The sequence below is a fragment of the Oncorhynchus mykiss genome, chromosome 16, assembly GCF_057628025.1.
Source record: "Oncorhynchus mykiss isolate SJ-2025 chromosome 16, ASM5762802v1, whole genome shotgun sequence".
In the NCBI taxonomy this organism is placed as follows: domain Eukaryota; kingdom Metazoa; phylum Chordata; class Actinopteri; order Salmoniformes; family Salmonidae; genus Oncorhynchus; species Oncorhynchus mykiss.
In genome coordinates, this window is record NC_143037.1 from 43,655,799 (window position 1) to 43,683,708 (window position 27,910).

General features: G+C 45.0%; 1 protein-coding gene across 2 annotated transcripts; it reads left to right on the forward strand.

Annotated features, from left to right (window-relative positions):
* Positions 1 to 43: 43 nt before the first annotated feature.
* LOC110491980 (extended synaptotagmin-1) lies at positions 44 to 27,706 on the forward strand. Of its 2 annotated transcripts, none has more exons than XM_036946889.2 (31): positions 44 to 2,364; positions 3,650 to 3,691; positions 7,267 to 7,401; positions 7,734 to 7,807; positions 7,941 to 8,013; positions 8,406 to 8,495; positions 8,616 to 8,671; positions 9,405 to 9,525; positions 9,776 to 9,952; positions 12,159 to 12,241; positions 12,548 to 12,596; positions 13,095 to 13,184; positions 13,421 to 13,516; positions 13,679 to 13,750; positions 13,878 to 13,964; positions 15,425 to 15,574; positions 16,145 to 16,330; positions 19,477 to 19,653; positions 19,802 to 19,884; positions 19,963 to 20,011; positions 20,199 to 20,288; positions 20,461 to 20,556; positions 20,816 to 20,887; positions 21,018 to 21,104; positions 21,372 to 21,518; positions 22,167 to 22,294; positions 23,077 to 23,253; positions 23,810 to 23,947; positions 25,230 to 25,335; positions 25,435 to 25,484; positions 25,579 to 27,706. In XM_036946889.2, exons 1-31 carry the CDS (start codon positions 2,005 to 2,007, stop codon positions 25,604 to 25,606), a joined length of 3,369 nt encoding a protein of 1,122 aa, XP_036802784.2. In that variant the 5' UTR covers positions 44 to 2,004; the 3' UTR covers positions 25,607 to 27,706. The 2 variants fall into 2 exon arrangements, with proteins under 2 accessions (XP_036802784.2, XP_036802785.2); XM_036946890.2 differs by having other exon boundaries at positions 23,167 to 23,253.
* Positions 27,707 to 27,910: the final 204 nt, after the last annotated feature.

Consider the following 27,910-nt stretch of genomic DNA (forward strand, 5'->3'; position numbering starts at 1 on the left):
CTGAACGACCAGTTGAAAAACAGGGAGGGACCGGGGACATGGCCGCTGCCCTTTAAATACATCACTCATCGCTTCAAGCCACGCCAACCAAACCGAGCAAATATACCTCAAAGTCTGTTGAACTTGAATGTTTTGGGGATACGTTTGCTCCATTTGGTAGGTGTGGCTTGAAGCCACGAGTGACCTTTTTAAAGGGCCGCGGTACATTTGGAACCTACCACCCAACTCAGTTTTATTTAAGAACACATTCTTATTTACAATAACGGCCTACCCTGGCCAAACCCTAACTCGGACAACGCTGGGCCAATTGTGCACTGTCCTTCGGGACTCCCAATCAAGGCCGGTTGTGATACAGCCTGGAATCGAACCAGGGTCTGTAGTGACGCCTCTAGCACTGAGATGCAGTGCCTTAGATCGCTGTGCCACTCGGGAACCCCCTATTTAATGGGCCATGGGTGCTTGACAGCCGTGTAGCTGTATTCATGTGAAAGGATGTATTTAGCAGGCTATAGTGGGCTAGCCTAGAGATGTGCCTCAAGCCTGTAAGGAGAGAAATCAAAATACAGTATTATTAGATACTCATGTCTGGCCTATAAACTGTGCTCTATCTAAATACTCTGACTGCTCTGCAGTGACACTAAGTGGAGCTATCACAGCAACAGGCATGCAACCGTGACAACCAGTAGGCCTACATTAGTAGCTGGGTAGAAGTAGTTTCCCTGGATATGTCTCTTCGAAAGAAATTATAATTCTGTAGGGAAAAAAACATGTTATTGTACATTTATAGCCCATTCATGTAGACTATTATTGTATTGTTGCCAACGGCAGGCTATATTCATTTTTCCACGATTTTAGGCCTGTATAAAATGTAGGCCTTCATTTTGTTATAAACTAGGCCTACTTGAATTTTTTAAAAGTAAAACCTCAATTAGCCTAAGTCCAACCCAAAACCTCAAAAACGCTGGAACAAACACAAACAGGTTAAATACCCTGAAGGCAAAATGGTTTGATTTCTCTGATCTCTCTGGCACAGTGTTGTATTTACAGGATACCTGTTCCAATAGATGTCAGCCAAGGATACTTACCTGTCACATGGTGGTGGTGTGTAAACAAGGGATAGCCTTCCTTGGCTTTGAAAATGAGTATCCTATTTTGTAGGACATTTTCTAGCTTGGGATGGCTGTCTTGAGGTTGAAATAAAAATAAAAAATAGAAAACATAAACGCACAGGCTATACGTGTTTCCCCTTTACAAATGCATGTTGGACTATTAACAATGGGATACTAAATTACTAACAAACTGGTAGCATGCCGATAAAAAAAACATAACATTCAACAGCCTACACTAGACTCCAAAACCCTAAGTGTGGACACGTGCACTCACCAGTGAGTAAATAGGCACATTATATCAGGCAGGCGTCAAGAGATAACGGTTTGCTTGAGCGGTTGCCGTCGTTGGTTGCTTTATCAAGAACGTCGTCTAGCCTACTATCACATTTATTCATAAGCCTACTACCGTATGCATAGGCTTAGGCTACTGCAAATAGATTCTCAGTCTGTTGGAAAGCTAGCTATGCGGATTTTTTGTTGTTGTGTGTGTGAAAACTGCAGCAGCGCAATAGCTTTTTTCTTGTAGGAGACGTCACTCATTGACTGGTTGGTGCGGGGGAGTCGGTCCGTTTCAACTATTCTCGGAACAAGTACATTTTAGGGTGACTTTTTACTCTATTGGATTTGAGGAGGGCTTTCACTTAGAAAACACGCCCTCTCAAGCCTAACAAATATTAGAATCCACTTGTCCGTGTCTGCTTGTCAGTGCATACACGAAGAGAGGGTTTTGGCTGTTTAGGCTACCGATTCAAGAGGTATTTTAGACGAACATTTCGTGTCCATAGAGTAAACCACTGTCAATGGTTTGCAGGCTTAACCTAATTTCGGATTTCGTTTAATTAGTAATTCACCAACAAGAAGGCACTGAACGCTGAACTGCATAGGTAGCTGTTCCATGGAGAAGGATTTTGCGACGCCATCTAGGGATGCAGGGCCGAGCATGGCCACAGGCTCGGGGGCTGCAGATTCCGCCTTGCCGGAAGAGACGCAGCCACCCAAACCGCCCGGCCAACATGCGGTGTCCGTATTGTGGTCCTTTGGAAAATGCCTGGCTACACTTTTGCCAGTTTACCTGGCAGGATACTTCGGGTTTAGTATCACCTTAGTTCTGTTCGGTCTGATGGTCTACATGGGATGGACACACAGTCGCAACGAGAAAGTGATGCGGCTGCGGTCAGCCATGTACGTATTGGAGAACGAGAGAGCATACGCCACTGCAAGGGCTTTTAGGAGTAAACGGGAATTACCCCCATGGGTAAGTGACAAACCTATATTGTATTGTGTATTCTCTATAGGCTCAGCCTGCTTCTGCAACTGCATATTGCAGAACACATCTGCAGCCCACTATCTAGTCTGCAATCTGGTCATTTAAAGCCACAGTCTGCAATATAACATTTCCATTCATTTTAATGAATAAAATACACCATTTGATTTAGAATAATACTGAATGACTTAGAAATGCTTTACATTAACTCGTCATAATCCAAAAAACAAAGGCTCCGTTGATTACACTGTCAAAATATGTCTACATCTGTAAACAAATGATCCAGAAACTGTCTGACACAGTTTGATCATGTTTATAAACATAACTGATGAGCAAACATGTCTCTCTCTCTGTCTCCGTCTCTTTCTCTCTCTCTCATACCTTTTTATCTGCTTCTACTGTACTCTGTTCCTACCAACCCCCACCTCACCTTCTTCATTCTGTAGTCCATCCAACCATAGCTATATTTGGACATTCTTAATGTGCAGGGCCAGGGGTACGAGTCCAAACTCTAAAATGCCACAGTCACGGTGGAATTCAGAATAAACATTTAGTCCAACGAAGATGGCCACAGAGGCATGAGCGTATTTACATTTGGCACAGTTAGCCTCATAGTGACTGTGAGTTACTCGCACGATGAGTCTCAGCATTTCAACAAGAGAGAGTTTCCATTCTGAGGTTTTGCCGTGCCACCCTAATTTTAGGCGTTTTTCTGTGTGCACCCCCCACTTCCTGTTTCAGTTCCAAGGTTCCCTAGAACTTGAGGGTTGTGCTACGGCTCTCCTTTTAGATGCCATAAGCTTGATGACTCAGAGACATCAGTCAAGGGGAGAGGGAGACTAGCTGGACCATATCAGGAAAGAGAACTTTCTTTAGTCATGGGACTATTTCAACATTCTTTAACAACCCCTCCCACAGGACACTCACACTATACCACAATCTTTGTGTCAACAGGATATCACAGGATATCACTCTCTCTCACACACACACACACGCGCATACACACTTGATCATGATCAGTGTGATCTTGTGAAGGTCTTGTGACTGTGGTTTTGCTTTGGAGGAAAGGTTTAGGGTCGGTCTGTGGTTCGTTGTCTTTTCCAACATGGGCGATGGGCCAAAAAGACACACACATCTTGATTTTACTGTCTCAAGTCAATCTTTAGCCATTTCACGAGCTCCACACATTCCTACCCAGGTCACACTCTTCTGCTATATTGTTTAAAGGCAGTTCAAAGTTAAAATCTAACCAATCACATTCTCTCTTTCTCTGCAGGTCAACTTTCCGGACGTGGAGAAAGTTGAGTGGATGAACAAGGTATGTAGTGTACACACACACACACACACACATACACACAGTCTTGAGGGGGCTAACCTTGTGGGGACACACAATTCAGTCCCATTCAAAATCCTATTTTCCCTAACCCCTAAACCCTTACCCCAAGACACACACACACACACACACACACACACACACACACACACACACACACACACACACACACACACACACACACACCACTATTTTTTTTCAGGTCTTTTCAGGTAGTAAAAATGTATTCCCATTCAAAATCCTATTTTCCCTAACTCTTAACCTAACCCTAACCTTAACCCAAAACCCCTAATGCTAAACCTAAACCTAACCCCAAATCCTAACCCTAACTTTAATCCCAAACCCTAAACCTAACCCTTAAGCCTAAAATATCACTTTAACAAATTCAGGACATGAAAAAAAGTCCTGGCTTTTCAAAAATATGTATTGTTTTCTTACCTCGTCAGGACACTCTGGTCGTGATAATATAGGAAAACATGTACACACACACACACACACACACACACACACACACACACACACACACACACACACACACACAGCCGTTGTGCTGGTGTGGCGATGGAGGAGCTTTGTTGTGCCTGTCCATCGTTGCCCTGGGTTGCGGTGTGTGTCTACATTCTGCCTCTGGCAGCGCTGCACTCCCTCCATTAGTACCTATCATCCTCTAGTAAGAGTCAGAGGGGAGTGTAAAGGTTTCCCCTGACAACACACACACACACACACACACACACACACACTAAACCCTCTGCAGCAGCGAGCCTCCCTCCCATCTCCATCTCCGCTGAGTGCCAGCAGCAGCTTCAGCGAGGATGACGGTGATGTGATTATCAATAAACAAGGCTGCCCTTCTCACTGGGAGACGTAATGAAGTCTCTGTGACAAAGCACGTATTGTAGGGGAGTGATCTGCTCGGCTTATCGGTCACAAGCAACAACCAGGGCTGCTCCAGGCTAGCTGCCTGGCTGACACCCACCACGTGCTCTGACTGCGTAGGGGCCTCCTTCCCAGCCTCTTTCTCTGCCTGACAGGCTGCAACTACAGACCCTGGCCTGATTCCCCATCGCACTTCTTTAGGACAGGAGATAGGATGGCACAGCCGAAATGTTATTTAATTAGAATTTGACCATTTCTAAAACAACAGATAGGATGACACAGGCCAGAATGTCATTATGTCCTCGTTAGGAATTTTATTCATTTACGTGCAGTTACAGTTCACAATCCCTTGGCTTAAATCCTGGATTAATGAGGAGGATTTTCACCACACGATACCTCGTTGGTGAGGATAGTCTTTGAGCGCGTAGTCTCTCTTGACAGACTCTTAACATATTGAGTAGCTCAGTGCTCACTGCATTTGCTGGGTTCCGGGAGTAGTGAGCGAGCACACACCGTATCACTGAGATCATGGCTGTGCCCCAAACGGCACCCTATTCCCTATTTAGTGCACCACTTTTGACCAGGACCCGTAGGGAGCAGGGTGCCATTTGGGACGCTGCCCCAGACAAACAGACAGGGCCCGGGGGAAGGTCATCGTCAAAGGGAATGGCTTGGCAAGTGAGATGAGAAGTATTAGTGCCACTGCCTTGTAGGGCCAATCAGCAGTTGCTACATTAATTTTTGGGCCTTGTAAATCGAATCAATCAACCCTTTGATTGTTGAAGAATATAACTTCGAAATGCCCCTTAGTTCAACTGTCGTACCCCACCAGAACCCAAAATATTAGCTTGTAAATGTAAACAAACACTATATAGCCTGAAAACCTGGTTAAAACCATACATTTGATTTCATAGATGGTCTGGTCCTTGCATCCATAGCTACGTGTATGGATTTGAGAGTGGTTACATTTCTCCAGCCCCATCCCTCAGCTGTTTACCGAAACAGGGGCGGTGTCGGAGCTTTGTTATTGTTTCCAATGCTGATTGCCGTTTTAATTCTCACACACTGATTCAGAAATTAGCACCTTTTCAAAGTGACGCCAAGCTTTGGATCTCAGATGGATCTTTCCATGAATTCGCGGTGTAAACAACTGCATGGCAGTATGATTTAAACAATATGACCAACAAGTGGTGACTTGCACAGTGGAACCATACAAAAGTGAACCATCAAATGTATAGTTGATTATTTTATTTTTTATTTGACCTTTTATTTAACCAGGTAGGCTAGTTGAGAACAAGTTGTCATTTACAACCTGGCCAGGATAAAAGCAAAGCAGTGTGACACAAACAGTGGGCTAAATCAGGGTCACACAGCGTTTCTTGGTAGTCTTAAACACATCTACTTTGAAACAAAAGTACACACATCACACACACATGGCGATGGGCTTAAGAAAAGAAGACACCTGTACCATGTCAGATATTGAGTGGAAATGTATTGCATTTTGAGTTTGCATCCCAATATTACACCTTATATACATCACAGAAGACTGAATTTGTTTTACTGTTTGACACAGAAACACCACATCTTTGTCAGATAAAAAACCCTTTTTTTAAAAAATTGTTTGTTTATTAATGATGAAATGATGAAACATTTGAATTAACTTCCACCCATGAGGTCACTAGGTCATTTGACTGCAGGGCATCGGCTTTTGTGTTTCCGTCATGTGAAGAGCCTCTCGACCAGATGTGTGGTTGTCGTTTCCTGTAGTGTAAGTGGAGATGTGATACAGGGGAGGGGACATCATGCTCTAAGGTTGTGAAATCTTTCACTATCAGGTCCTCTTTCTGCGTTTGCAGATGCTGTCAATTACAAGGGACATGTACAGGACATGTCCTTTTTGGTTGGCCAGTAGAGTTAATCAGTTGTTACGGAACCTACTATCTGTGACTTCAAATGTGATTCTACAACGTAAATATGAATGAGATATGGCATAGCATATGTTGACCTAATGAGCTTTGGCAAGCAAGCTAATGCAGATAGTTTATTCTCGATACATTTTACAATTCAACATTCAGTGAAATCGCCTGCGAGCACTGCAGTCCTTGAAAAATGACAAAGGTGTCCTTGAAGCGTGGGCAATCGATGAGGAAGGAAGATCAAAGGAAGATCTCATGTATATTTATTAGGTTGTAAACACACAGTGAGAAGCATGACTACATCCCCCTTCCACCCTCTCACTATCTCCCTCTCACTACCTCTCTCTCTCTCTCTCTCTCTCTCTCTCTCTCTCTCTCTCTCTCTCTCTCTCCCTCTCTCTACCTCTACCTCTACCTCTCTACCTCTCTCTCTCTCTCTCTCTCTCTCTCTCTCTCTCTCTCTCTCTCTCTCTCTCTCCCCCTCTCTCTACCTCTACCTCTCTACCTCTCTCTCTCTCTCTGTCTACCTCTCTCTCTACCTCTACCTCTCTACCTCTACCTCTCTACCTCTACCTCTCTCTCTCTCTCCCTCTCTCTACCTCTACCTCTCTACCTCTCTCTCTCTCTCTCTCTCTCTCTCTCTCTCTCTCTACCTCTCTCTCTCTCTCTACCTCTCTCTCTCTCTACCTCTACCCCTCTACCTCTCTCTCTCTCTCTCTCTCTCTCTCTCTCTCTCTCTCTCTCTCTCTCTCTCTCTCTCTCCTGTAGATTCTGCAGCAGGCGTGGCCTTTCGTGGGCCAGTATCTGGAGAAGTTACTGGTCGAAACCATTGCTCCAGTCATACGTGCATCCAACACCCACCTACAGACCCTCAGCTTCACCAAAGTCAACCTAGGGGACAAGGTACAAGAGCCCCGGCCTGCATATAACACAGTGTCACTACTGTATAGTAGGCCCCCAGAGCCAAGTCATTTATAGAGATGTACATATGTGGCTCTGGTATACCCTGTCATTATACAAAGGAAGATGGACAGGTTCATTCGGATACTAATGACCATCCAGAACACTTCCACACAAACAAATCACTTCTTATTAGCACCAGACTTCCTCCCCAATAGCCTGCAGACGAGGTTACCTTATACACGGCATCTTGCAGTAAACACAATCTATGTTGTGGACTTTCTATGCTCATGATAACACAATATGATGTGTGTGTTTTTTTGTTGTTGTCGTAGGCCCTGAAGGTTGTGGGAGTGAAGGCTCACACGGAGCACGACAAGCGGCAGGTCTTACTGGATCTGTACATTAGGTACGCAGCCGCCGCCCCTGTGATGCACCTGTGATGAAGAGCACGTCCATTGTCTATAGCAGCAGCAGAAGCTTGACACTTACATCATTTCCCTGTTCTCCCCCCTGACTCCTCCCCTCTCTCCTTTCTCCAGCTATGCGGGTGATGTGGAGATCAATGTGGAGATCAAAAAGTACTTTTGCAAAGCAGGAGTGAAAGGGGTACAGGTAAAGAGAGAAGGAACAGTGTTGCTGGGGATTTGGTGGGAGTGCAGTACATGAGACGTCCCCCCCCCCCCCCCCCCCCCCCCTCCGCAAATTTGCAGTCTTTCTATATAAAGCTAACCTGTATCATTCTCTCTCTTTCGGTTTCTGTCGCTCTCTCTAATTATTTCCCTCATTATCTCTTTTCCTCCTTTTCGCCTCCCATCTCCCCCTCCCCCGTCTCTCCCCCTCCCTCCCCCTCCCCCTCCCCCGTCTCTCCCCCTCCCCCGTCTCCCCCTCCCCCGTCTCTCCCCCTCCCTCCCCTGTCTCTCCCCCTCCCTCCCCGTCTCTCCCCCCTCCCCTGTCTCTCCCCCGTCTCCCCCTCCCCCGTCTCTCCCCCTCCCCCGTCTCTGTAGCTACATGGAATGTTGAGGGTTATTCTGGAGCCCCTGATTGGAGACGTTCCTTTGGTGGGAGCCGTCACCATGTTCTTCATACGCAGGCCTGTGAGTCTCTGTTACCAATCGCTTCATTCCTTCACCCGTCCGTCCACACATACATCCATTCATTCATTTGGTGCAGCATCTTCTGAAGTTGACTCTCTTTAACTACATCTGCCTTCACAGAAGCTGGACATCAACTGGACTGGGCTGACCAACTTGCTGGATATCCCTGGACTCAAGTGAGTGAGAGGGCTCTTTCTGGCTTTCTCAAAGGACCACTTGTATGGCATTGTTGTTTGCGGTGTGTTTAATCTTTGTGTCACCTCAGGGGGAAGTAGCCTGGTCCCCAATCTGTTTGTACTGTCTTGCCAAACTACGGTCATTGTCATTGGCCATTGTCAATGACCATAGTTGTAGCACATTTTTACTAGGACACTGTCAGTGTCCCTGATCACATTGTGTGTGGATAAGACATGTAGCTAATTGTCTGATATTGCAATTAAATCATTAATTGTCAGTGATGTTGTAGTTAACTTTAGTTTGCTAACATCATATATCAAAGATTCCTGGCAACACTGTTAATGATTCTTATTTAATTGTATTCACTGAACTGAGAAATCACATTTAGCTAAAAAATGATTTCAAGGTACCCTGCCTCAACCACATCCTTACTCAACGGGTGTCGTTGGTTGGTCCTGTTGTCTATTACCCAGAGCCCGTAAAGCGTCTCGTAGTAGGAGTGCTAACTTAGGATCAGGTTCCCTCTGTCCATATTATATTGACTTATTATGAGCTAAACTGCAAAACTGATACTAGATCAGCACTCCTACTCTGAGACCCTTTGTGCATACGTGCCAAGATATCATGTTTGATGCATGTTCATGTTGTCAGCAGTAGTGTATATAGTCTTTGTCTATTTGTTTGTTTCCCATCTCTGTGTGTCCCCAACGCCACCCTTGCATTCATTTGCAGTGCCATGTCGGACACTAAGATAATGGATGCTATAGCCTCGTACCTGGTCCTCCCCAACCGCCTCACTATCCCCCTGGTGGCCGACCTGCACGTTGCGCAGCTCCGCTCCCCTCTCCCACGGGTAACACCACTGAAATACTCAATCACCTGTCCTGGAGAGTCACAGACTCCGACTGACTGAAGCATTTACCAAACACAACAGATTGACTTACCCTACTTGTATGATTGACATAGACAAACACCGATTGTAACTGAGACGTATGACTGTAGGAGTTCACAGCCATGTCTCCGGGCAAAGCTGCAGAATGTGGAACCAGTGGACGGCGAAAGGGAGACTCTGTGTTAATCATGCCTCTCTGTCGGTCTGTCAGGGAGTGGTGCGAATCCACCTGCTGGAGGCTGAGGAGCTGACAGCCAAGGACACGGTCATTAAGGGGATAATAGACGGGAAGTCTGACCCGTACGCTGTGCTGCGTGTGGGCACCCAGACCTTCACATCACACACCGTGGACAGCAACCTCAACCCACAGTGGAGAGAGATGTATGAGGTGAGGCAGAGAGAGATGTTTGAGGTGACAAGAGCGGAGAGAGAGAGATGTTTGAGGTGACAAGAGCGGAGAGAGAGAGAGAGAGAGAGAGAGATGTTTGAGGTGACGAGAGCAGAGAGAGAGAGAGATGTTTGAGGTGACGAGAGCAGAGAGAGAGAGAGAGATGTTTGAGGTGACGAGAGCAGAGGGAGAGAGAGAGAGATGTTTGAGGTGACGAGAGCGGAGAGAGAGAGAGATGTTTGAGGTGACGAGAGTGGAGAGAGAGAGAGATGTTTGAGGTGACGAGAGAGAGAGGGGGAAGTTTGAGGTGACAAGAGCGGAGAGAGAGAGAGAGAGATGTTTGAGGTGACGAGAGAGAGAGAGAGAGAGGGGGAAGTTTGAGGTGACAAGAGCGGAGAGAGAGAGAGAGATGTTTGAGGTGACGAGAGAGAGAGAGAGATGTTTGAGGTGACGAGAGAGAGAGAGAGGGGAAGTTTGAGGTGACGAGAGAGAGGGAGAGGGGGAAGTTTGAGGTGACGAGCGGAAAGAGAGAGAGAGATGTTTGAGGTGACGAGCGGAGAGAGAGAGAGAGAGAGATGTTTGAGGTGACGAGAGAGAGAGAGAGAGAGGGGGAAGTTTGAGGTGACAAGAGCGGAAAGAGAGAGAGAGATGCTTGAGGTGACGAGAGGAAAAAGCGAGAGAGAGAGAGAGAGAAGAGTGAGAGAGAAGACAGATGTAGGAGGTGAGAGGGGGGGGGGGAACTGATACATTACTGTCTAAAGATGAATATTCACCGTTCACAGCTGGGATAGTTCTCCGACCAATTATTACAGAGATGTGAGAGCGGGGAGAATAAATGGAATACAACACCACAGACTGTCTAAAGCTGAATTCATCACTCAGAGCTGCCGCAGAGCGTTGCTGGTCCCCCAGCTCATTATTAGTTATTGCATATTTATGAGCCTTGTTAAATGTGTCTGTTATTGAGGTGGGGCTTGCAGCTGGGAACCCGGGGGAAAGACCAACCGTAGAATAGTTACAGTAGATCCTCCTTACTTCAAGCCCCTTTCAAGACAACTCAGGAGGACATTGCAAATGGTCAGCAAAATGAAAATATGAAATTGGAACACAACAACACTGCACATAGGAGGATTTCTACATTACTGTAACAGTGTTGAACTTGAGAAAGGAGACCTCCCACGGGTTGAAAGCTGGTTTCCACGTCATTTCAGCAGCAACGTTCAGTGTGACGTGGAATCAACGTGGGAAACTGATTTGGATTTGCTATTTGCTAGTTCCAAAATCGACACCAAATCCAATGATATGGTGACATTTCTGCTCGGTTTCACGTTGAATTCATGTTAGTCGACAACTCGACCCAATGAAAATCAAAACTAGACGTTGAAATGACGTCTGTGCCCAGTGGGTTGACATTCGCTGCTTGTCCAGCGCCATTGTAAACGCCTCTCTCCCTGTCATGACCTGATTGTAGCCCTGAGCGTGACATCTGTCTTAGGCCTTGGTCCCTGTCCCTCCACCACCTGCAGCCTGCTATGAGAGAGAATGTGGCATGTCGCAGTGCCCTTGGTTTGTTTAATCTGCTTCTCTCTGCAGAATCCCCCCCCCCCCCCCCCCACCAAAAAAAACGAGGCCTGCCTGCATATTGCAGAAATACCACTTCAGTGAACCACACAGAAATATTTACAGTGGGAGGAGCAGATCGGCATATTATAAGTGTGTCCCAAAACGGCACCCTATTCCCTAAATAGTGCACTAACCTCTCCGTGTGTTTTGACCAAAACGGGTTGTTCCCTCAGGCAGCGTATTCTGCTTTGTGCAGCAAAGAAAAGGGGAAACTCTGGCCTTGGTTTCTATAGAGAAATGAACAGCCTTGCACAACGTGCAGAGTATGTCTGATAGCATGGACTTCAGGGCTGTTGAGAGAAACACGGGGGCCTTATATTTGCTGCCATATAGCTTTGCAATAATGTAGTTATCAAACATGGGACCTTTCTGGATCAATTTTCAATTCATCCTATCCGCATGTGTCTGTCACCTTGTATTTTTAAAGAAATTACATTCTTTAGTAACCAACTCCATCGAAGGACAAATAGATTTTTTTTTTTACAGCTTTTCTTTCTACGTATACATTGTCTGTCGTGTTGTTTGCTGTTACTGTTGCTACGGTGTCATCTGGTGTTGTTTTTTTTGTGTGTGTGTGTGTCAGGTGATTGTCCATGAAGTGCCTGGTCAGGAGTTGGAGGTGGAAGTGTTTGATAAAGACCAGAACCAGGATGACTTCCTGGGCAGGTAGCATCATCATCATTCCCTCACGGTTTCTCTGTGTTTCTCTGTAACACCATCTCCATTGCAGTTACAAATGCACTTGTGCTATGTTGTAATGCGCTGAAGATGGAACGCAGATATGAATGTTCCTTCTTCTCTTCCGTTCTCTCTCTCCTCTCTCTCTCTCTCATTCTCTCTCTCTCTCTCTCCCCTCTCTCTCTCTCTCATTCTCTCTCTCTCTCTCTCTCTCTCTCTCTCTCTCTCTCTCTCTCTCTCTCTCTCTCTCTCTCTCTCTCTCTCTCTCTCTCTCTCTCTCTCTCTCTCTCTCAGGGTCAAGATGGATCTAGATATCGTACACAAGGCCAGAGTTTTAGATGAGGTGAGTTGCAAGTACTAATGGCTATATGCTTTAGTTTTTCATCTCATTTACTTGATATTGAAAGAAAGTCTGACACGTCACAGATAGTATAGGTTCAGTAAAAAGTCATTTACTTTCACTATTATAGAAGTAGCTCCAGTCAATGAGATTTTTAACTGAGGTATACTGTGTATATCTCTCTCTACCAGCTATTGTCCGTATCTCGTATAAGATAGTAAAAGCTGGAATGAGTTGGAATTAAGGCTACCCTTAAGACACGGCTGTAGACTGAATTACGGTTGTATCTGGTAATCCCGTCTAAGCAGCAGGTGTCATGCAGACCCCGTGTGCCTCCCACCTTCTGATCTCCTTCTGGCTCTCTGGGCTCACCACCATCTCACTACAATAATCACTACAATAACGTGACGTCTTTTGTCATTCCACCTCAAGCCTCCCCCTTCAACACTCATTGGTTCAGTCTGAAGTTCTCTTTAAACCCCCCCTCTCTTTCTCTGCTAGTGGTTTAGTCTGAAGGATGTACCATCTGGCAGTGTTCACCTCCGTCTGGAGTGGCTCTCTCTGCTGTCCTCTGCTGACCGACTCAATGAGGTGCCCACTACACTACATCACTGTATCACTACTAATGTTCCCATCGTCAAATAAAATGCTTGAATGGTTTTGGCCAGACTCCCCTCACAGTTTTAGAATAAGGAGGGCTTGTGATGTAGTTTGCGACGCGTAAACCTTGCCATTGCAAGTTGGATAGAAATCTCATTGCGCCTTCAGCATTTAAACTGTAGTCAATGGCGATGGACCACTAAAGCCCTGTCTTCCCCTGTGATCAGGTTATCCAGAGGAACCAGAATATGACCTGTAAGACAGCAGACCCTCCTTCGGCAGCCATCCTGGCTGTCTACCTGGACCGGGCTCAAGACCTGCCTGTGAGTACAGACTGACTGATGCTCTGGGCTGCGGTGACGCAGGCCTTTGTCTATTCTGACCCCCATTTAGCTGTGACAATAGTGAAAGCTTCTCTTCGTTATGACCCCTGTGGCTGGCTGTTGGCGTGTGTCAAATCTGTATGATATGTTGTTGGGCTTCAGATGAAAAAGGGTAACAAGGACCCCAGCCCCATGGTGCAGCTGTCCGTAGAAGACACAACCAAGGAGAGTAAGGTAGGAATTCACCCCCATAGACCCTCAGAAGGTCTTAATTACTATGGTGTCCATTTGCCTTAAGTGCTAGGTTAGTGTATTTTTCTCATGGTCCATCACCTTGTATCCTCTCCCCTATGGTTCCTAGACTTGTTATCTTACCACTGACCCAGTGTGGGAAGTTGCCTTCACATTCTACATCCAGGACCCTCGCAAACAGGACATTTCTATTCAGGTGATAAGAGATCCACAAGCCTATTTTTCTCTCTGCCAATCTGTCTTTCTCTATCCATCTGTCTCTCTCTTTCTCTCTATCAATCTGTCTCTCGCTCTCTTTCCATCTCTCTCTCTATCTATCTCTTTCTCTCTCTCTATCCATCTCTTTCTCTCTCTCTCTCTATCCATCTCTCTCTCTCTCTATCTTTCTCTCTCTCTATCCTTCTCTCTCTCTATCTATCTCTTTCTCTCTCTCTATCCATCTCTTTCTCTCTCTCTATCCTTCTCTCTCTCTATCTATCTCTTTCTCTCTCTCTATCTATCTCTTTCTCTCTCTCTATCCATCTCTTTCTCTCTCTCTATCCATCTCTTTCTCTCTCTCTATCCATCTCTGTCTCTATCTATCTCTTTCTCTGTCTCTATCCATCTCTGTCTCTATCCATCGCTGTCTCTATCCATCTCTGTCTCTATCCATCTCTCTCTATCCATCTCTGTCTCTCCATCTCTGTCTCTATCCATCTCTGTCTCTATCCATCTCTTTCTCTCTCTATCTATCTCTTTCTCTCTCTCTATCCATCTCTTTCTCTCTCTCTATCCATCTCTTTCTCTCTCTATCCATCTCTTTCTCTCTCTATCCATCTCTTTCTCTCTCTCTATCCATCTCTGTCTCTATCCATCTCTGTCTCTATCTATCTCTTTGTCTCTATCTATCTCTTTCTCTCTCTATCCATCTCTGTCTCTGTCCATCTCTGTCTCTATCCATCACTATCTCTGTCCATCTCTGTCTCTATCCATCACTATCTCTGTCCATCTCTGTCTCTATCCATCACTATCTCTGTCCATCTCTGTCTCTGTCCATCTCTGTCTCTGTCCATCTCTGTCTCTATCCATCACTATCTCTGTCCATCTCTGTCTCTATCCATCACTGTCTCTGTCCATCTCTGTCTCTATCCATCACTATCTCTGTCCATCTCTGTCTCTATCCATCACTGTCTCTGTCCATCTCTGTCTCTATCCATCACTATCTCTGTCCATCTCTGTCTCTATCCATCACTATCTCTGTCCATCTCTGTCTCTATCCATCACTATCTCTGTCCATCTCTGTCTCTATCCATCACTATCTCTGTCCATCTCTGTCTCTATCCATCACTATCTCTGTCCATCTCTGTCTCTATCCATCACTATCTCTGTCCATCTCTGTCTCTATCCATCACTATCTCTGTCCATCTCTGTCTCTATCCATCACTATCTCTGTCCATCTCTGTCTCTATCCATCATTATCTCTGTCCATCTCTGTCTCTCGTAATATTGACTTAACGGTCACAGTGGATCCTCGTTTACTGCAGATGTCACAGACACACACCACTGTTGTAGAATATCAATCCTTATCCACCCTTATCCACCTGTCAATCATATCCACACATCTTTTTACCTCCTCCTCCTCCTCCTCTCCCTCCCTCCTCCTCCTCCTCCCTCCAGGTGAAGGATGATGACCGGGCCCTGTCTCTTGGCAGTCTGTCCATCCCTCTGTCCCGTCTGCTGGCTAGTCCTGACCTCAGCATGGACCAGTGGTTTCAGCTGGACAACTCTGGCCAGGCCAGCCGCATCTATATCAACGCTGTTCTGAGGGTGGGTGGGGAGCACGCACACAAATGCAGGAAAGCACGCACGGGAAGCACAGCGCACACACAGAAAACACACACAGGCACGCGCAGCATGCAAACACACGCGTGCATGCAAGCATGAGTACACACAGATATATACACACACACACCTACAACCACACACGTGTGCATGCAGGCATGAGTACACACACACATATATACACACACACACACCTACAAACACACACGCGTGCATGCAGGCATGAGTACACACACACATATATACACACACACACACCTACAAACACACACGCGTGCATGCAGGCATGAGTACACACATATATACACACACACACCTACAACCACACACGTGTGCATGCAGGCATGAGTACACACACACATATATACACACACACACACCTACAAACACACACGCGTGCATGCAGGCATGAGTACACGCATATATACACACACACACACCTACAAACACACACACACATGGAACACACACACACACAGTGATGCCATGACATAACCTGTCCTAAAATGTATGTCTCCGACTAAGTATCTCCCTCTCTTCTCTCTCCTGATATAGGTGCTGTATTTAAATGAGGATGCCTCTCCTACCAGCCCCGTATCTCCTCACCCCCTAAGCCCAGGGTCAGGCCACGGAGATGGGGGTATCTCATCAGAGGTGACCCCTGGGGGAGTGAGTGGAGCCCCCAAACTTGTACCCACCCGACCCCAGCAGACCACCCCTGACTCGGACTTTGCTAGTGAGGTGAGTCCGCTAACCGAAACACACACACACACACACACACACACACACTGACTTCCAGGCCTGGTCATATGTCTTCTTTGTGGCTTCGCCAGGCAACGTTCAGTCTTTTTTTTCATCGGCCAACAGCACTCCCTGTGGCAGAGGCCGTGCCAATTGGAAGAGTCGCAGAAACATGTCTGGAGGGAGGCAGGGTTCATCTAACACACTCCTATAGTGATGTCTTCGTTTGGTCCTTTAGCCTGCTTTTTCTGGCCACCTGCAGAGCGACGTCCCAGTTGTAGCTGTCCGTACAGCGTCTTTCTTAGCAGGCGGTCCTCTGGCATCCGATGGCATGGCCGAGCTATCTAAGCTGGTTGCGTGTGAGGGACGCCTCAATGCTCTTCCAGTTGGTTCCTCTGGAGGATCTCTGAGTGCGGAACACTGTCCTGCCAGGTCACGTTTAAAATGTGTTGGAGGCATTTTATGCGAAAGGACGCCAGTTGTTTTAAGTGTTGGCCGTAGACTGCCCAGGTTTCAAGTCCATAAAGGAGTGAAGATACACATAATGCCTGGTACACTGCAACTTTGGTGGGTAGGTGCAGGTTGCTGTTGTCGAAAACCCTTTTCCTTAGCCGTCTAAAGAAGGATGAGGCCTGTTTGATCTGATTGTGGATATCCTGGTCGATGTTGCAGTCTTTCCGAGTGGATTCTTCCAAGGTATTTAAGGTACATGTCCAGGGAGGAGTCTGAGATGTAAATGACATCGCCAAAGTCGAGGATCAGTAGGATAGTCAGTTTTACGAGGGTATGTTTGGCAGCATGAGTGAAGGAGGCTTTGTTGCAAAATAGGAAGCCAATTCTAGATTTAATTTTGGTTTGGAGATGCTTAATGTGAGGTCAACATTTTTTTGTAATGGGGCGTCCTTATTTAAGATGGCGAGGAATGAACTTTTAAAGAATACCCAGGCATCCTCTACTGACAGGATGAGTTCAATATCCTTCCAGGATACCCGGGCCAGGTCGAATAGAAAGGCCTGCTCGCTGAAGTGTTTTAGGGAGCGTTTGACAGTGATGAGGGGTGGTCGTTTGACCGCAGACCCATTATGGATGCAGGCAGTGATCGCTGAGATCTTGGTTGAAAACAGCGGAGGTGTATTTGGAGGGAAAGTTGGTTAGGATGATATCTATGCGGGTGCCCGTGTTTACGGATTTGGGGTTCATTGATAATTTGTGTGAGATTGAGGGCATCAAGCTTAGATTGTAGGATGCCCGGGGTGTTAAGCATGGCCCAGTTTAGGTCACCTAGCAGCACGAGCTCTGAAGATAGATGGGGGGCAATCAGTTCACATATGGTGTCCAGGGCACAGCTGGGGGTAGAGGGTGAATTCTCTATGTGTAAATATTATTACGTGATTAAACTAATCATGTCAAGTTAATTAACTAGGAAGTTGGGGCACCACGGAAAATGTTGATTTACGGAGCTATAATTTTCCGAATATAACTCTTCAGATCGTTTAGTCATTCTCATTTATGTATTATTATTACCTTGTTAGTCTCGTTCCAAACGTCGTAAAAATCTTGGTTATCTGCACGAACCCCAGCATAAATTATGAATCAGCGATATACAAATTGGCTTAATTATTTATTTACTAACTAACTAAATAATCACAGAAATACATAACAAACAAACAGTAGATATTGGTTACTAACAGTGATAGAAAAGTCCCTAGTGGGCTAAACCGATATGACATCTTGGTAGACAAACAGAAAGGGGTGGGGACTGAGAATTAGCGGGAAAGACAAAATGGATTCATTACACACAGTCTAGAATTATATGAATTGAAATGCTAATCCTTTGCACATGAACGGCCGCTCATTCGAGAATAATTGCAATGTATATATATTTACTCCCGTATGTCGTTGTTGCTGGAATCCTCCATCGTCCTGTAGGGTTCATCAGAGTCTCTCTGGTTAACTTTCATTGAAGTCACAAAGTCTTTCGTGGTTATAGGTGGTTAGAATGGTTACTTCAGAGTGTCATTCAGAAATGTTCTCATAGATTAGATGCTTCGGTGTTTGTCGGTATTCTCGTTCTAGGTTTACGTCATTTCTAGCTGCAGACTAGTAATTAGTGTCGTTTAGAATTAGCTCCTTCTGTAGTGAATCGATAGCTCAGCCCCCCCCCCCCCGAATGGACATGAGCTCCCATTAATTCAAAGAAGTCCAACTTTGTGTGTGTGTGGGGGGGGGGTGTCTCTAATTGAACAAATTCTCATATTTGGTACAAACGTAATTTTGTCCTGCTATAGTGGTAAGTATGAAGATAAACTCTTATTCCAGCTGGTTTAAACCAGTGACAGTTGGGAACTTGCAACATTGTATTGACTGGGTCCAGCCGGCTAGGTAACTTGCAACATTGTATTGACTGGGTCCAGCCCGCTAGGGAACTTGCAACATTGTATTGACTGGGTCCAGCCCGCTAGGGAACTTGCAACATTATCAACTGGGCCCTCAGTTTCCCGAGCAGATGAGCTCGGAACAGACACAGCTGTATTTGCATCCCGTATTTCAGCCCCTTTTCAGGTGTCCCAACTTTTTTTTTTTTTTTACAAAAAAGGGCAATTTGTCAGCAAGCCGCATCAATTAATTCAAGAGTGTAGGCCTGATGACAATCGCCGAATCACAACCATGTTTGGTGTTTTGTAAAAGATGTCTCTTTCCACGAATCAAATGGAGGGTGTACAGTGTACAATCATTTTTTTAGTGTGCGACCGTGCGCAGGTAACGTTAGCCTACCTTCTGAAGGGATTTGTTTGACAATCAGATGACAACATCATGACTGGTTGTGTTCATGCCACATTAAAAGGTAATACATTAAAAAAATTTAAATGTGTATTTACAATAAGTTCCATGCGTTTTAGGAAGCTCAAGTACGCGTTCAGATTTTATCTTTGTGGAGCCTCCTAATGTTGAACACGACACACATGCATTCTCTCTCTCTCTCTCGATCACTCCCTCTCTGCCCTTCTCTCTCTCTCTCTCCCTCTCTGCCCCTCTCTCTCTCTCTCCCTCTCTGCCCCTCTCTCTCTCTCTATCTCTCCCTCTCTCCCTCTCTGCCCCTCACTCTCTCACTATCTCTCCCTCTCTGCCCCTCTCTCTCTCCGTAGGGTGTGCTGCATATCCACCTGGTGGAGGCCAGTAACCTGATAGCCAAGGATAACTTCATGGGGGGCATGGTGAAGGGGAAGAGTGACCCCTACGTCAAGATCAGGGTCGGGGGAGTCACCTTCCGCAGCCACACCATCAAAGAGAACCTCAACCCCTACTGGAACGAACTCTACGAGGTACAAAGAGCACGGTGACCAGAAAATATTGAGCAACTGGATGTCGGAAATACAATAAACAATAAGGATTGGATTGAATGAATGTTGAATTTAGACTCTGGGAGACATTAAGCACCCGTTGTGTATGTGTTGTGTTGGGCTTCCTCAGATCATCCTAACCCAGCTGCCTGGTCAGGAGATCCAGTTTGAGCTGTTTGATAAAGATCTGGACCAGGATGACTTCTTGGGCAGGTGAGGATCTGACCAGATGACATGTTGCCCCAAAACGACTCAGAGCCAGATGAAATACATGAATGCATTGTGTTACAGGTTCAAGTTGAACCTGCGAGACATCATCAGCTCACAGTTCACTGATGAGGTAACGTCTAACGATTCACCATAAATGATTGTTTTTATGACAGATTTAGCTGTGTTTGCTACAGTGGTAGAGCTATGCCTCCAACAATATGTGTGTCATACAATGATACTCTCATAGTCTGATAGTGGTGGTCTGGTAATCTGTGGTAATGGTAATCTGTGATGGTGGTAATCTGTTTCTATCACAGTGGTACACTCTAAATGACGTGAAGTCAGGTCGGGTTCACCTGATCATGGAGTGGCTCCCCAGGCTCTCAGAGTCCGCCAGACTAGACCAGGTTAGTGCTCTCTCCGTCTCTGTCTCTCTCTCTCTCTCTCTCTGTCTCTCTCTCTCTCTCTGTCTCTCTGTCTCTCTCTCTCTCTCTCTCTCTCTGTGTCTCTCTGTCTCTGTGTGTGTATGCTCTACCAGTGTCTGGTCCTAACTGTGTATTATAATTCTGAACCCTCCAGATCCTTCAGTTCCAGGCCGAGCAGCAGTACCAGAACAAGGCAGTGCCGTCGGCTGCTGTGCTGTTTGTGTATGTGGAGAGAGCACACAGCCTGCCGGTGAGACCAGGGCCCGCTGCCCTGCTGTGTGCTCTCATGCTGCTGCGGTTGTTGTCCTGTGACTATATGTAGTCCACAATACTTCCTCAGTGTTTATATACAACAAGACTTCTTTTGGTTTTGTTACTACATTATGGCCTTACATTATTGGTTTGTACATTTGTTATGTATGTACATTTGGCGACGTGGATTCTGCCGCAGTCCTTTCATTTATTTTATACACTAATCTTTTTTTCTCTTTTTTTCTCCATGTTCGCAGTTGAAGAAGAACGGAAAAGAGCCAAAAGTGGGGGCGGAGATTCTGCTGAAGGCCATGTCATACAAGACCAAGGTAACACTTCCTCTTTAAGTCTTCTTGACTCCTGGTCTATTTGCATACTGTATATGCTTACTAGAGAAACCAAAGTATGGACAATTTATTTGTATCTTTTTTGGTTTCTCCATCCATCTCTTTTTCCAAGGTGTGTGAGCGCTCTACGTCTCCTCGGTGGGATGAAGCTTTCCACTTCCTGGTTCGTGACCCTAAAGAGGAACTCCTTATAGTGAAGGTGAGAAGAAAGGGTCCGCAAAGGGTTGAAAAGTACACATTTGTTTTTCTGTTTGAACGGGGCCTAAGAGGGCTGATAACGCTGTTAGCACGTTTTCATACAGAGATGATACCTATTGAAAGCCATTTTAATGGACCCAGTCAACGCTGGGAGAATGACTGGTGACCTTGGGAGTGATGGTGGACAACGGGAGTATGGGTCTACATGTTACCTCTGATCATTGGGGGAGTGCATGTGTTCATGTTTTTCTATCCCTCTGTACTATAGTTGTCCCACAGCTGGGGCCAGGCCCTGGGCACGGTGGTACTACCACTGAGAGAGGTTCTGTCAGAGCAGGGCCTGGTGCTGGACCGATGGCTGAGTCTGGACGGGGCCCTCCCTGAGAGCCAGATACTACTGAGGGCCACACTCAAGGTAAACTCAAAGTAAACAGACACTCTGTGCACCAGACTCACCACTGTCCCGACCTGGGTTCAAATAGTATTTGTTTTTCTCTCAAATGCGTTATCTGTGCTAGATTGAGCTTGTCTGGCAGAATGGAACCAATGGAACAGTCCCTAAAGTTTAAACTCTACCCACCTGGCATTTCAGACAGGCTCAATTAAACACTCAAAAGTATTTGAAAGAAAACATACTATTTGAACCCATGTCTGACTCATACACCCACTCTCTATTCCAAACAAACTCAGCACTGTCACATGATTTTCATACTCAGAGACTCACAAACTCCCCACTTGTCCCATGACTATTCCTCCAAAACAACACGATTACATGAATGATCCAGTTCAGACAGGGCCCCTAAGGCATTGTCTATGATTGCATTTGCTCTGAACCCCCTCTTTCTACATTAGCGTCATCATGTGAGCTCTTAATACCTTCTATCCTGATAATCATTTTACTGTCGCGCGCGTCTCTTACTCATAAAGGTCATATTTGATCTGTTTTTCTAACGCGTGTCGAGACCGCGTGTGAAATTATTATTATTATTATTATATTTTTTTTAATGGAATAAACTGAAGCTTGAAACTTGAGAGGAATATTAAATGGCCTTTTGTCTTGCAGATCTTGGACACCCAGCTGGCAGTGTGTCGCAGTGATGGTACTAGGGAGGGCAGTGAGGACAGAGACCATGTCATCCACAGACGGGACACTGAACCAAACCTACGACACAGATCACCGCTCTCTCAACTGTGAGTCATTCCAAAGCTCACACGGACATCAATGTCCCATTGTTTTTCCGGTCACATTACAGTATAGTACAGTGAGGACTGAGGAATCGTGTCCAGCGGGCCAGCATGGCACATGTTGTTTTTCTCTGTACTGTACTTCACCATAGAAAGAAATACCACTTTTCTGTAGTTTAAAAATGATCATGTATCTGTAATCAAACATCATAATTAGGGCCAGGAGTGGGACCTGAACTCGTGACCTGGCCAGGAAAAACTCTGGGCCTAGTCGTAATGAAGGAATGAGTACATTTTATAATCCATGTAAACTGTAACCGTGGGAGATTCTCAATTGGGCAAAAGTCGGTCTTGGCCTCGACTCCTCCGGCCTCCTCTCCTCCGTGACCCGGAAACCATTAAGTGGTCACCATATGAAGGAGCTGCGTCAATTCGTTAATAGGTCGAACGGAGGAGTTTGCTCCTCTCCTCGGTTGCCTCCTCCGGCATAGGATACTGAGGTGTATGCTACAGGAGTCCTACTGCAAGAGGTTGGACATTTGCCACAAACCCTTTGAAAGTCAAATTAGAAAATAATACACATTTTAGAAACGATATGCTACTCATCCTTTTATCTATAAAATGTCTTGCGCAACTACTTACATTTAGTTTTTATCATTTTACATAGATTTTGTGATTCCTCCTCTGTAAACGTCATTTGCCAGAGTCTGATTTCATAAAAGTGCATTTGTTTCCACATTTCCTCCCCTCGCCTCCTCCCCTCGATTACCTTTGACCTTTTTCAAAAGGATGCGAGGAGAGGACGGAGGAGAGGACGCGAGGAGTCGAGCAAAACCAATTGAGATTCTCCCCCTGTCTACCTGTGTCTCCTCGCTCAGAGGTGATCAGAGCCCCGGCCAGGTGAAGCTGCAAATTGGCTACTCAATAGAGGAGAACCGGCTGTTCATCACCGTCCTTTCCTGCAGGTTTGTCCCAAACTACAATACCCATAATGCACTGTGTATCACTGTACCTTGCCTGCAGGTCTGTCCTGAACCACACTGGCACGGACCGACTGGCTGGTGGTGTATAGTCACTAGACCTATAACCTTAATTTTCTGTCTATGTTGTATGTTGTGTGCGTTAAAAAAATAAAAGTAATTTATTTATGAATGTTAAGCCATTCTTTTATTGTATTTGAATGAATTAATGCATAAATCAACTTAAAAGAGGGGGGGAAAGCTAGCCCTAATGTATATGCTAAGGAAAATAATCCTGCAGCAACAGGAAATTGTGAATTATTATGTGGATTATAATTCATGCACATTTTTGTAGGACAATGATGATACATTTTTTGTAAGGGAAATTACCAACATCAGAAGCTTTTTAAAATCTCAAATACACTACAAGTTTAACATGTCCTGCATTGCAGGGAAGTTCCCCTCAAATTAAGATCCTACATCTGTATGGAGCCAGTGAACATTGTGCTGTACAGTGTCCACATGCAGTTAGTCACCCGGTTTGTTCTCTGTTTGCCTTTAGGGGCCTGCCAGCTTGTGGGTCTGCTAAGGACGGGTCCGACCCCTATGTCTCCTTCATCCTTCTGCCAGACAAGAACAGGATCACCAAGAGAAAGACCAACACCAAGAAAAGAGACCTCAATCCTGAGTTCAATGAGAGGTGAGACAGAAGGGGACATCGGGAGACAGAGGGAATGTGTAGGGACAGGAGTTTTCATGACCATGTTTATTTTAAATTTGACCTTTTAACTAGGCAAGTCAGTTAAGAACAAATTCTTATTTTCAATGACTGCCTAGGAACTTGTTCAGGGGCAAAATGACAGATTTTTACCCTGTCAGCTCGGGGATTCAATCTTGCAACCTTTCGCTTACAAGTCCAATGCTCTAACCACTAGGCTACCAGCCGCCCCAGAGTTACCTTAACTAGGGCCCAGAGTTATTCCTGCTGTCTTTGTGTAATAGTATCTGGTACTGTTTGCATTTTTGTCTGAAGTCCTAACTCTATAAATGGATAAAGATTTTTTTAAGCCCTCATCAATCTACACACAATATCCCATAATGACAAAGCGAATAGTTAAAAAAAATAAAATCTATCTAATATATTAAATACAAAAAACAAACCTTTATTTACATAAATATTTGCTATGAGACTCGAAATTGAGCTCAGGTGCATCCTGCTTCCATTGATCATCCTTGAGATGTTTCTACAACTTGATTGGAGTCCACCTGTGGTAAATACAATTGATTGGACATGATTTGGAAAGGCACAGACCTGTCTATATAAGGTCCCACAGTTGACAGTGCATGTCAGAGAAAAAACCAAGCCACGAGGACGAAGGAATTGTCCATAGAGCCCCGAGATTGTGACGAGGAACAGCTCTGGAGAAGGGTACCAACATATTTCTGCAGCATTGAAGGCCCCCAAGAACACAGTTGCTTCCATCGTTCTTAAATGGAAGAAGTTCGGAACCACCAAGCTTCTTCTTCTAGCTGGCTACCCGGCCAAACTGAGCAATCAACGGTAAAAGGGCCTTGGTCAGGAAGGTGACCAAGAACCCGATGGTCACTCTGACAGAGCTCCAGAGTTCCTCTGTGGAGATGGGAGAACCTTCCAGAAGGACAACCATCTCTGCAGCACTCTACCAATCAGACCTGTATGGTAGAGTGGCCAGACAGAAGCCACTCCTCAGTAAAAGGCACATGACAGCCCGCTTGGAGTTTGCCAAAAGGCAAAGGACTCAGATCATGAGAAAAAAGATTCTCTGGTATGATGAAACCAAGATTGAACTCTTTGGCCTGAATGCCAAAGTATCACGTCTGAATGCCAAGGACCTCAGACTTTCCGAAGGCACTGTATATCAAACTAGCAGCTCCACAACAGGAAGTTATGTACTATCCCTGTATCTGCCATTCTATGTCTTTTCCTTTTTCTGTGTGTGCAGGTTTGACTTCGACTTCTCTCTGGAGGAGTCCATGCAGAGGAGACTGGACCTGACTGTCAAAAACAACGTCTCCTTCATGAGCCGCGAGAGAGAGCTCATTGGAAAGGTAAGCTACTGTAGGCTATCTAATGATCTCTGTCCTGGTTTATAAGCACCTTTTTTGAGATGACCTCTGACCTGTGTTTTTTTTCGTTGTTGTGTTTAGTTACAGCTGGATTTGGATCAGATGGACCTGAAGAGTGGCAATGCACAATGGTAGGTGCCATCCCATGTGTTACCTCTTCTATATTCATTCAGTTACATTCCATATTACCTTGATTGATAAGCTACCTATCTGTTACTGTTTCAGGTACGATTTGGTAGAGGAGACCAATTAGATGAGAGGATGGCCTCGCTTTCCCGCAGTGCAATGTTCCTTTTACTATCACTTCTTCAGTTTGTTTTTATATTTTTATTCAGCTTATGAGCCCTGGGGCCACCACTGAAGAATTGCTTACATTGCATATCATCCCAACAATACCCCAATTCATCTGTAAATTGAATTCCTCCAATCAATGACAGATTTGGTCTGTGTTACTACTGTGCTATGAAGGCTCTGGAAAGAGAGAATTCCTAATTCCAGAGTCATAAGAACATTTTATTTAAGATTGTTTGGCTGAATAGATATTTGATATGAAAGCAACTATGAAATATACACTGAGTGCACAAAACATTAAGAATACCTTCCAACTATTGAGTTGCACCCCCCATTTTGCCCTCAGAACAGCCTAAATTTGTCAGGGCCATGGACTAGAAGGTGTTGAAAGCGTTCCACAGGGATGCTGGCCCAGGTTGACTTTTATGCTGGATGTGTTTTGGGTGGTGGACCATTCTTGATACACACGGGAAACTGTTGAGTGGAAAAACCCAGCGGCATCGCACTCCTTGACACAAACTGGTGCGCCTGGCACCTACTATCATACCCCGTTCAAAGGAAATGAAATATTTGTCTTGCCCATTCACCCTCTGAATGGCACACATAAACAATCCATGTCTCAATTGTCTTAAGGCTTAATGTCCCCTTCATGTACACTGCATGAAGTGGATTTAACAAGTGACATCAATATGGGATCATAGCTTTCAGCTGGATTCACCTGGTCAGTCTGTGAAGGAAAGAGCAGGTGTCCTTCATGTTTTGTACATCAGTGTATGTTACCAAAGCACTTAAATTGTATTAAGTCACAAAAGGCATTTAGCTTCAATCACATTGATGTTTTTGATGTCTCTTTTAATGTTTGATTATGCATTTTTATCAACCCCAGAGCACCACAAAAAACAGCAAAAATCCGGAACGGTTTCAACTTTTAAGTGTTTAGAGTTGTTCTAACCGGTTAAGTTATTATCTACTCCAAAAAGGAATTGTTCTCAGAGTAATTTTTTATTTTTTTCATTCGTTTTTAAGTGGTTTCATTCCAAAGATCTCAACAACTTAACGTGATGACTTTACGTACCATCATGGACGTTTACAACCCAAATGAAAGGATTACTGATTCCTGAAATGATTCCTTTAGTGACGCTTTAAAGAAACAATGTTTTAACTCATCAATTCCTTCTATTATCCTGTTTTTATAGGTTACGTTTTTGCCTTATGTATTCCAATACTTGTGCACAATTGGTTTAACTAATGATTATAGGTTCATTCTGTCCCAAATGAAGACGTTTTAAACGTTTTAATCATATATACTTGAGGGTTGATTTTATAATTCAGGAGAAGTATTTACGAAATGACCCAGAGCATCACATTTGCCAGTGAAAATGTTACACATTCTAGCTTTACAGTATTGCAATATCCGAATCACTGTGCTTTTCTTTTATCAAGAGAACGTTGTAGCTATATAATTCATGTCTGTTCACATTCCAAGGCAGCATTGTGTTTGTATACAGTATGTTTGTGTGTAATTGTATGTGTTTGTAGTGCCAATAGTGACCTGGGGTCTGCTATAAGTCAGTCAATCAGAGTCATGTTACAAGTTGTTTGTTATAAAACACTTAGTCTTAGATAAAAGACCCTGAAAGAACCCTGAGGGACGGTTTCCTAGACACAGTTTAATCCTATCCTATACTAAGAAGCATGTTCAATGGAGATTCCATGGAGAGTGCTGTTTTTGTCCAGGACTAAGGCTTCATTTGTGTCCAGGACACCGGCTCTGAAAGAAGCAGGCAAATTATTTGGCAAGGAAATTCCCTTCCCTCTGCTGTCATCTCACTGCTAAGGCTTGAAAATTTTATGAAATGTTTGTAGGCAATATAAAGAAGTAGGGGGGGGGGGGGGGGGGAGAGAAAGATGGAGACAAAGGGAGAGAGACGAAGACAAAGACGACGGAGAGAGACGGGGAGAAAGACTGCTGCTTTAACACATTTGCCTAATCACTGAATCACTGAATGTCTGTGTCGTAGTTGTTTCATTAAACGTTTGCACTTGCTGTAAAATGTTTGAACTGATTTCTACTTCTATAAATCTATAATCAAGATGATTCCAATCTTCCCTCCACCTCGTACTTACCTCTTTTGTGAAACAATGTCTTTGTCCCAAATGGCACCCTAATCCCTATATACTGCATTGCTTTGACCATAGCCCTTAACGCCTCGATCACACCGACAGCGGCATTACATTTTGGGACACCTGAAGTACATTCATTTCT

Bases quoted from the DNA above. Each gene is read 5' to 3' on its own strand.
- LOC110491980 (XM_036946889.2), top strand. From the start codon at position 2,005: ATGGAGAAGGATTTTGCGACGCCATCTAGGGATGCAGGGCCGAGCATG. The intron at 12,242-12,547 runs GTAGCATCATCA...TCTCTCTCTCAG, and splicing joins CAGGATGACTTCCTGGGCAG to GGTCAAGATGGATCTAGATA. The intron at 22,295-23,076 runs GTGAGTCATTCC...CTTTTTCAAAAG, and splicing joins AGATCACCGCTCTCTCAACT to GATGCGAGGAGAGGACGGAG.